Genomic DNA, 10,437 nt, shown 5'->3' on the forward strand with positions numbered 1-10,437 from the left:
ATACGTTGCGTGTCAGTAAATACAGAGCCAGAGGCACATTTTTTCAAAGCAGAATCCGTTATTATGTAGGATTCCTTGTCAACAGACGGCACGGTATTAGCCATGCCGGTATCACGTGCGTCGCAAGAATTGTTCACGTGATCGTTGCAAGGCAATTGCCCATATTTAAAATCTATACTAATATTACCGCTACTAGGCAGGATCGCTTTATTTATCAAAAGCTCGCGGCCCCGGCCTTCCCCGGATTTTTCCGTGGAGATGCCGTCCACCTCCATTTCGTCCTCAGGCGTGCGAATGTCCGAATCGATGGTCAGGTTACGCCGCTTGTTTAATTCCTCGTCCCTTTGTTGATTCAGAGAGTGACTTCGGCGACTCCTAGTCACATTACGATCTGCATCCGACAATTCGTTAATCATATAGTCCTTTGTAATTTTATCGAATTCTTGCTCGGTTACACTTGTTTTTAATTTCTTATGCACATTATGGGATTCGTCATCCGAGGTGCGAGGGCTGTCACGTGCTGAGTGCGTGGCGGAAGGGTCCGGTAAATCCATTACAAGTTAAGCAGTAAAAATCAACGCTCCCCCTCCGAGAGGGGAGCAACAAATATGTAAAGAACAAAAGCCCTCCCGAAAAGATCACGCGGAATATCCCCACGCGATCAAATGCCGTTGCACACACGGTCCAAACGCTAAGCGATCCAAATAGAGGGGCAATCGAGCACACACGTCTGTCTCGCACGGCGGTTCGAGCCAAACTCCTACAACACAATGGGGGGTTTTTTCTTTGTTTTCCTCGGATGAGGAAATATGGTGCCTTGTACCCTGAGGTAATTGACACAAGCAATGTAGACCCGAGAAATAGACTTTGAAGCTAAACGCGATGATTAAATTACTTTACCAATTTTTTTAAAAAATCTAAAAATAATATACAAAAAATTCCATTGCTTCCTTTTAATAAGACTGATAAGGTCAATATCTGCCAGAAATCCGGCCGCTCTCAATTCCTGATCCATTGTGATTCTAAAGTCATCGTACATTCTGCAGACTAGAAGCACGTGATAGAGACTCTCACTCTCGTAGCCGCATTAACATTTCCCATCCTGCACGTTTTCTTTTCAAAGAGGAGGCCAGATTAAAGTGATTAGCCCTCAAACGATTAAAAAGCGTCACGAAATATCTCTCCGAATTGATCTCGCGAAACCATGGTTTAGTTGCCTGATCGTCGTAGAAATTCCTAAAGTAAAATTCTCCCTTATGCGTAGAATCCCGGACAATCGACATCTGTGTTGCCTCCCAGGTATCCTTCCTATCCCACCTCGTATAGTCCCCCACTGGGACCTCAATAGACGGGTCAGCCTCCTTATGGGAAGCCTCCTTGGCCAGCTTGTCAGCGAGTTTGTTGCCCAAGATGCCGACATGGGCAGGGATCCATGTTAAAACGACTCTCTTACCGAAGATTCTCTCTAGATTGAATAGCAAAACTCTGGCCTCCGTGACGTAGCAATTCTTGTGAACATTGAGGTGGTTGTTTCTAATAGACTGGAGGACAGATTTACAGTCCGACATAATAACAATTTCCCTCTTTCTGTACTCAGCTTGTATTGTCATAAGTTGTAGGGCGGATTTTATGGCGAACGCCTCTGCCGTGTACGAAGAACATATGTAGGGTAGGCTAATTTTATAAGCCACGTCCTGGTCGCAAATAACCAAGCTGGCACCCGTGGATCGTTTTGATTCATCATACGAACCATCCGTGTAGATGACCTCAGGCGAGGCCGCCAAGTCGTAAGCCCGGATGATGTTCCGGACAAGGGCTGAGTCAGAGTCCTTGTTGTGCTTTCTGGCCTTTCCGATGTCCAAATCAACGACAGATCTGAACGTGTGCGCACCATAGGATCCCTGGAAAACCTCAAATTGTCTCGGGAGGCCGATCCCGACCCTAGTGGAGAGTTTCCTCCAGATCTCAGACACCAAGGAGAATCTATACAGCGGCTGTCAAAAGCGACAGTAGCTCTCTCGGTCCATAGTACGTTGCAATTTAGAACACAATCTATTATTATTATAAGCAATGGATTTATTTACGAAGTTTCTACCGAGCATATCCGCCCGGTCCCTGAGTAGTCTGATCTTGGCCTCAGCTATAAGAACATTGTTGGGAGTGCTATTACGAAAACCCAGGGCAGTACGAATCCCCATATACTGGGTTCTTTCCAATTTCAGCTGAAATGCCGAGTCCCTGGGGAAGTATACAAAAATGCCATAATCCGCGACAGATCTGACGAGGCTCTTATACAGCATGAGGGCAGTATTGACCTCCGTGCCCTTGGATACACGACACAGGTATCTCATGATAGAATTTGCGCGACTGACCTTGCCCTTTACTTCCTGGACTTGACGGTGGAAATTTAATCTGTTGTCCAACCAGATCGCCAAAAATTTGGCTCCGCAGCTACTAAAAACGTCGCAGTCCTGCACTCGGATACTCAACTCCTTGTCGACACAGCCACTCCTGGAAAACTCAACCAGGACCGTCTTTTTAGGTTCAAGATCAAGACCGATCGATCTCAATCTCTCAGCAATGATGTTGACGGCTTGTTGCAGAAGAAGACGGTTGCGCCGGCGGTTGTGACACGTACAGTCCGACGTCGTCCGCAAATTCGACTGCCTCAATACCCTCCGGAAGATCCGCACATAAACCCCGAGTAAACAGGGAATACAATGCCGGACTTAGTACGGCGCCTTGCAGGAGATCCCTGTATACAAGTCGATCCACAAATTCACAAGAATTTATAATGAATCGCACCTTGCGACGATACAGCCAATTAGCAACAAATCTGACTATACCCACAGGGCAGTCAAGCGCCACTAGTTTGTCAAGCACAATGCGGTAATCCACGCAGTCATACGCAAATAAAACGTCGAGAAAAGCCGCCAATGTGTATTCGTCCGCACTGAGGGCCGCGCGGATATCCGAGGTGATTCTAACCAGGTTGTCGGCGCAAGATTTTCCTCTCCTGAAGCCGCTCTGAGACTTACTGAATTTTTCCTCTCTCTCGGCCCACCAGATCAGCTTCTCATTGATCATTCTCTCCATTAACTTCCCAATACACGAGGAGAGCGAGATAGGTCGCACCTTCTCCTTGCCAGTCTTGTCGATAAACACGACCTGATAACAAAACCAATCAGCAGGGAGCACACCTGTGGACCAAACAATATTGAAGAATTTGAGCAGACAAACCCTACCCGATTCAGGGAGAAGTCTTAGCATTTTATACTCCATACCATCGAGACCCGGAGCAGAGTCCCTTTTGACCATCTCAAGAGCTCTGTCCAGTTCAGAGCGCCGAAAGGGGGCCTCCACTTCCTCGTCAGAATATACTTGTCCGAACACTGTGATTGGCTCCGTGCCGACGAAAGGAGGAGCAAGACTGTCTATGGTATTTCTGATCTCGGTCTCCCTGTCTTTGGTCTGTCATTTGTTCCATTCCACGTTCTTGCGGGCGTTCTTCAAGATCCGCATGGTGCTCCATACATAGGAGAGGCTTGTAAATCTGTTTATGTCTTTGCAAAAGTCCTCAAAGTTTTCCTTTTTAGCGCGGTTAATGGTCTTCCTTGCAACAGCACAAACACGCTTGTAGTTGATCCACGTATGAAGACTCTTGAGCCTCCTGAATTCCGCGAATGCGGATCTCCTGTCTTGGATCGTAGAGTCACATTCAGCATTCCACCATCTATGCGATCTTTTACGCTTATTCGGATCATCCGGAACAGGATGCGTGGAGCGATCTCCTCGCCTGCCGGAAGAACGGTGGACGGAGTTTCTGAGGGTGTCAGTGAAGATATTGTAATATTTCTCAAAATCGCTCCCGAAGAGTGCCACATCGGGCAGGATTGAAGAAGTGATCTCGTCCTTAACAAACTCTTGATATTGAGACCAATCGGTCTTTTTAACAGAGGTTCTATTGGTGCTCTTCCTGTAGACACCTGCGGAAATGTCGAAGGAGAAGGAGATAGGGACGCGATCGCTGTCCCAGGCCTCCTCCATTTGATAATCGACCCTGTTAACGACCCCATCAGTACCAAACATGAGGTCGAGGTTGGAGTCTCGTTGTTCACTATAGCCTACCCGGGATTTAGTGTCAGTATTAATACACAAGAAATCCTCATCATACATCAAATTATACAACACATCCCCGTTGTCATTAGTGGAATCGCAATTCCACGTGGTATTGTGGGCATTAAAGTCGCCAAGGATGACGGTATTATTATTGTTCCCGTTGACCGCATTAAAGATAGAGTTGAGGTCTCGGCGGGCCACATCAGTTCTAGGGTGTCTGTATACCGCGACAATGTTAATATTACGGGTCAAATTTGTAGTCTTGACGCCTATCACATCGTATCCTACAAGGAGAGCACCAGGAATAGGCAATATATCAAATGTAATATGAGAGCGAACGGAAATGGAAACTCCGCCACTACCGAGCAAATTTCTACTGTTCAAAGTCTTAAATCCCGAAAAATATACCTGGTTCCGACCAGAGCATCTGGTTTCCGTCAAAACAACAATATCATACTCCAAGATATTTTTAGATAACTCGCTCTTGTGACTCATATAACCTCGGCAATTCCAAAGTAGGAGCCTGAATTAAAGCACAGGGAGATAACGAGGCCTCTCATTACCACCAAAACGACCTGAAAATTCTCTTCTTTCCGAATCCTCTTCAAACCTTACGTAGCTTCTATCTGGGGTGAGTGACTTACCCCTATGGGCACCATAATAATCTGATCCACCCAATGCACGAATCAATAGTTCCCGCGCCTCCGGGACCCTCTGCAGAAGTTGCAGGATGTTGTCGATATAGTCTCCCTGATCCGTGAGCCACTCTGAGAAGAGTCCGAGTCAGCGAAAGCGGAGGCGCCGTCTCCGCGGGCGATTTCGGACCACGCCCTCCCATTTTGGGACGCAGAAAGAAGAATTCCTCTCTTTTCTCTGGTGATTTCACCAGCACGCAGATCAAAAGACTTATAATAATTTCGCGAAGCCTCGTAAGACGAGCTACGCCTGTCTCTATATTTATTGTCAGCACGGGGAAAACGTTCCCGATTGTCAATAGTAAAAGGTGGGGCAGGAGGAGGCGGCTCTCTGACCCCCCGTCTGTCCGTCCTAGTGGACTCCGAGTATGTAGCTGTCCTGGCGGGCGTCGGCAAATTTGGCCATGATTCAGGGCTCAAGAATCTGTCGTGGGTCCCCGAGGGGGGTGGAACATCCCCCTCAACAATCCGTCTCGCACTGTGGAACGAAATGTTTTTGTGAGCCATTACAACATTAATGTTTTTTTTTCTCAAAAGAGGGGCAGCCTCGAAAGGTTGATTTGTGCTGACCCCCACAATTGCAACAACGTACTGTCTTTTCACACGGGCCATGGGATTTGTCACCGCATATGATACAGCGAGTTTCGCTCTTGCATGCCACTTTTGTGTGGCCGAATCTAAAGCAATTGAAGCATTGACGCACCTGAGGCACGTAGGGCCTGACTCTAAGACCGACGCCATTGGTAAAAATGCTTAAATTCCGAACACGGTCATCCTTAAAGGTGATGATAATATTATCAGTAGCTAACAAAGAGGACTTCTTATTGACTGGATCCCATTTCCGTCGGTACATACTGTTACGTCCGCCGGCGTTTACCGCTCACTCACACTCACTCGCGTCGCGCACTCCGGCACTCACTCAATGAATAAGGCTCGTTTATTTATATAAAAGGAACTCGTTTAATAATAATCTGTTTGTACACGGAGCTCGGGTTAACACGTCCGAACGTGACGGAACCTCGGAGCATAATTCGACAGTCGCCGTAAGTAAACAAACATAGTTGTCGTCAAGGGCGATTCGCAACTTCTGAAACGGGGCGACCCGCGTGAGCGCACGGTCCGGGCGTACAGCACGGGTGTAACACTTCCCCCCCCGTTCCAAGATTGTCGCCCCGACAATCCGGGAGGGTAGTTTCTCGCGGTTACAGCTCCTTTTCTGTGAGCTCCAGGGCACCGGATACTTGTTCTCCTCGAGCTGTTGCCCAGAGTTACCGAACTCTATCCTTTTTGGTCCCTGGTAGCCGCACATCAATCCCTGGAACCTCTTCAGGAGAGAGCTGGCCAAACTCCCCCCTTCCGACGGTCTCAGGATGACTTCGTAGCTCCGCTTCCCCGGTGTAGTCACCTCTGCCGCCGGCCTCCTACGTCGTCGTTCCGCTAAATCTTCGGACAAGGGGGGGGGGGAAACTTATGTGGACCCAACGCCTTTACAGGCTCCCCAAGTCCCTGCCTCAGCATTTGCTCAACGTCCCACGGGAAAACCACAGCTCAAAAACCGTGGGCGAGGCAGTCTTCTATAAAAAAAAAAAACTCGCCCCCGAAGAAGTCTTCGGCCGTTGTTCTGCCGCGGTATCCCACGTTTCCTTAAGGATCGCCGACTTCCTCGGACTCCGTTCCACTAAACAAACGCAAATAAAACACACAGAAACCAGAAACATCTGAACAATAAGATACGATCACAACACTTTACATATTAAGTTACAACACTTCGCACATTGTCTCATAGTTCTTTATTAACCACACATTACAACTCAAATAGCGCTACTCATTCCTCTTTTCACAAACTCTGATCTATACTTTTCAATTCAATTTCCTTTCTAAATAAACAGCCAACCTATCTGAATGAACCACTTTGCTTCTATGTCGAGGTGATTTCCGTATACAATAGACAACATCGCTAAGTTTCTTAATCACCAAATAAGGACCTTCCCAATTACTCTGCAGTTTTGGAGCTCTATCTCTCACTCTTCGGGGATTAAAAAGCCAGACTCTCTGCCCCTCCTGAAAAAGAATTCGACGAACTCCACGATCGTATCGTGCTTTCATTCGAGAAGATTTCAAATTCAATTGGTTCCGTACACCAGAATGTATCTCCTCCAATTTGTTCCTTAAATTTCTAACAAAACTTCCTACCAATGAGGACTCTTCTCCATGAAGTTTAGAAGGATTCCCCCGCAATAGATCTGATGGTAATCTAAGATCTCGTGCGAAATATAATTCCGCAAGGGTGATTCCAGTTGTTTCATGCTTCGAGGATCTATATGCCAGGAGAAACATAGGGATCCACTGATCCCAATCTTTCTGGTTTTCAGAGACGTATTTCGCTAAGTAATTTGTTATGGTCTGATGTTGACGTTCGACTTGTCCATCGGATTGAGGATGTAAGGCAGTTGTTCTTGTTTTCCTTATCCCAAGAAGCCCCATCAATTCTGAGAAAAGTCTCGACTCAAAGTTCCTTCCCTGGTCAGTATGAACCTCAGTGGGCACCCCGTGTCTGGAAACAAACTGATTAACAAAAACTTCCGCAACCGTTTTCGCTCTCATGTTTTTTAGAGGAAAAGCTTCCACCCATTTCGTAAAACAATCCACAAGAACAAGAAGAAACTTATTACCGGATTTAGTCATAGGAAGAGGACCGAGGATGTCCATCTGAACCCTCTCCAAAGGTGCCCCCACATTATAAATTTGCAGGGGAGATTTCCCCTTTCCTAAAGGGCCCTTCCTGACAATGCAGACTTTACACGTTCTACACCAATCTTCCACATCTTGCTTACAGGTTGCCCAGAAATACCGTTTCCGAATTTTCTCTAGAGTTTTGTTTACTCCAAAATGTCCTCCAGACGGTGAGTCATGTAACTCTTCTAAAATTCCTTTAACGAATTTCCGTGGAACGATGAGTTGGAGAAAACTAGACTTAAGGTTTGGAGCTTCCCATCTCTTATAGAGCACGCCTTCTTCCAGGACCAGGGCATCCCAATATGACCAATAAATCTGTGCGGAAATATCTTCCGAAGCCAACTCAGCTCGTGATGGGCGAACACCAGCCTCCTTCCCACGGAGTATGACCGAAATAATCGGATCTGCTCTCTGTTCAGAACGCCATTCTGACAGATCTTCTGCAGCAAATATAATCCGAGCGACATGGCCTGTCCTCGTTACCGAGTTCTTTCTTTCCACTCTGGCACAATATCCACAACCAGACGACTCACACGTACGCCTCGACAATCCGTCGGCATTCCCGTGAGACAGTCCTTTCCTGTAAGCAATTGTGAAACGAAATTGCTGGAGCCTCTCTAGCCACCGGGCCAATTGTCCATCCAGATCCCTGAAAGACATAAGCCAACGCAAAGAAATGTGATCCGTACGGATCAAAAATTCGCATCCTAATAGATAATGGCGAAAAACCTTCACAGAATCCACAATCGCTAAAAGCTCACGTCGAGTAATACAATAATTCCGCTCAGCTTTATTCAGCACGCGGCTAAAATACGCGATGACCCTCTCCTCCCCGTTTTGTTTTTGAGAAAGAACTGCGCCAATTCCAATATTGGAGGCATCAGTATCCAGAATGAACTCGCCCTCTTCGTTCGGAAAAGAAAGCACCGAAGGAGAGGACAGCACCCGTTTTAACTCATCAAAAGAGTTTTGATGATCCTCGTTCCAGATAAACTTTATCTGGTTCCCCGTTAATTCATAAAGGGGTTTAGCAATCGAAGAAAATCCCTTTATAAATTTGCGATAATATGAGCAAAATCCGAGAAAACTCCGTAATAAAGTCTTTGTGTGAGGAACCGGCCATTTCTCCACGGCAGCGACCTTCTCGGGATCTGTAGCAACTCCCTTTGCCGAAATTATATGCCCCAAAAACTTTACTTCTTTCTTAAATAAGACACATTTCTTAGGATTGATTTTTAAATTTACTTTCTGCAACCGTAAAAACACTTTCTCTAAATTTACTAGCATTTCCTCGAAAGTCTTCCCGAAAATTATCACATCATCTAGGTAAACTAAACAAATTTCAAATAATAATCCTTGCAAAACTTTTTCCATGAGACGTTCAAAAGTTGCGGGGGCGTTACATAAACCGAAAGGCATCACCGTGAATTGCCAAAGCCCCCTGCCGAAAAAGAAAGCCGTTTTCTCTCTGTCTTCAGGGCGAATTTTTATTTGCCAATAACCACTTTTCAAGTCTAAAGTACAAAACCAAACGTTACCTGTTAGATGATCAAATATTACGTCAACTCTGGGGAGGGGATATGAATCTTTTTCCGTCAATGCGTTTACAATCCGATAGTCCACACAGAATCTTATCGTTCCATCCTTTTTATGTCTTAATACCACAGGAGAAACCCAAGGACTATTTGATTCCTCGATCACACCGCATGCCTTCATCTCCTCAATAATTTTATCCACCTCCCCTCTCAACCGAAAAGGAATTCGACGAGGTACCTGCTTTTTGGGGAGAGAGTCTTGCATATTTATAACATGCTGTACAATATCACAATTTCCCGCAACAATGTTCTCGGAGAATACTTCGGAAAATTTTCCAAGGAATTGAGCAAAAAGTTCTTTTTGAGAAGAGTCAAGATCCTGGGAATTATTTCTAAAAAGTTCCCTCAAGGAAACTGGGACTCTGACTGGTTCATACTCAATTCGAGCTACTCGTATTCCCGAATTCACAGTCCCAAAAACAGAATCAAAAATTTCTTCTAAATTTACCATTTTCAGAAAATTCACTCCTAAAAGACAGTCGTCACTTATATCAGCCACGAGAAAAGGAAACACAACCGAATGACTGCCTATTTCAATTCTAGCTTCTATCTCGAATTTAATTGTAACTTTTTCTCCAGTAGGATATTTCAGATTCAGATTCTTTATATGGGACCTTTCTTTTCCTGCTTCTACGAATTTACTACTTAATATGGAGACGTCAGAGCCCGTGTCAACCTTGAAAAAACATTCTTTCCCATCAATTTTCCCCTTATAGCAAAAATGATTAAAATAAGGCTTAATTCTATTTTCATTCGAAGTAACTTTATTACACACATTTGAAATAACATTTTCATTGTAAGAATTCGGGGTATTGATAACCCTCGCCAAACTCACCCCGCAGAGTTTGACTAAATCGCGTTTCCCCTTTGTTCGGGGCACTCGGACCGGAAATGTCCGGTCTTCCCGCACGTCCAACACTCTCCCCGGTTGGCGCTGAATTTGTTGCCACGCCCATTTCCTTTTTGGAAATTTCCCTTCCTTTCTGTCTTTCCGTCCTCCTTTCGCTCTTTGTCAGCCTCAATCTCCCCCCTTCAACATTTGCGCCCCCTTTCTGTCCTTCTTTAACAGTATTTCCATTAAATTTTCCGCGGCCGAAACCCTCTCCCTGAATGATCTTTAAAGCTTTAGCTCTCTCAACCGCTTGACACAAGAAGTTATTCCCTCCATTTGTAACGTCCGTCGGATAAAATGATCCGCGACGGCCGTCACAAATTGTGAGCACGCGATCTTTTCACGAATTTCATAAGGACACTCGGGGTATGCGAGGCGCGACAGTCGTTCTATATCGGAA

The 10,437-nt window shown here is 45.7% G+C and overlaps 1 protein-coding gene across 1 annotated transcript; it reads right to left on the reverse strand.

Moving 5' to 3' along the window:
* Positions 1 to 1,070: 1,070 nt before the first annotated feature.
* Positions 1,071 to 4,546, reverse strand: LOC139784280 (uncharacterized). The gene is made up of 8 exons (XM_071723444.1): positions 4,528 to 4,546; positions 3,631 to 4,403; positions 3,285 to 3,471; positions 2,909 to 3,200; positions 2,639 to 2,755; positions 2,373 to 2,511; positions 2,085 to 2,324; positions 1,071 to 1,994 (listed from the first exon to the last, which is right to left on the reverse strand). Exons 1-8 carry the CDS (start codon positions 4,544 to 4,546, stop codon positions 1,071 to 1,073), a joined length of 2,691 nt encoding a protein of 896 aa, XP_071579545.1.
* Between the last annotated feature and the right edge of the window lie 5,891 nt (positions 4,547 to 10,437).

Source organism: Temnothorax nylanderi, unplaced genomic scaffold, assembly GCF_030848795.1.
Source record: "Temnothorax nylanderi isolate EJ_2023f unplaced genomic scaffold, tnyl_v1.0 TNYL_tig0604_pilon, whole genome shotgun sequence".
Classification (NCBI taxonomy): Eukaryota; Metazoa; Arthropoda; class Insecta; order Hymenoptera; family Formicidae; genus Temnothorax; species Temnothorax nylanderi.

Excerpts from the sequence above, each read along its gene's own strand:
- LOC139784280 (XM_071723444.1), bottom strand. Across the intron at positions 3,201-3,284 it reads CTCTGCTCCGGGTCTCGATG|GTGTGCTCCCTGCTGATTGG; the intron begins GTATGGAGTATA and ends TTTGGTCCACAG. Across the intron at positions 2,512-2,638 it reads TTTGCGGACGACGTCGGACT|GAGTGGCTGTGTCGACAAGG; the intron begins GTACGTGTCACA and ends TGAGTTTTCCAG.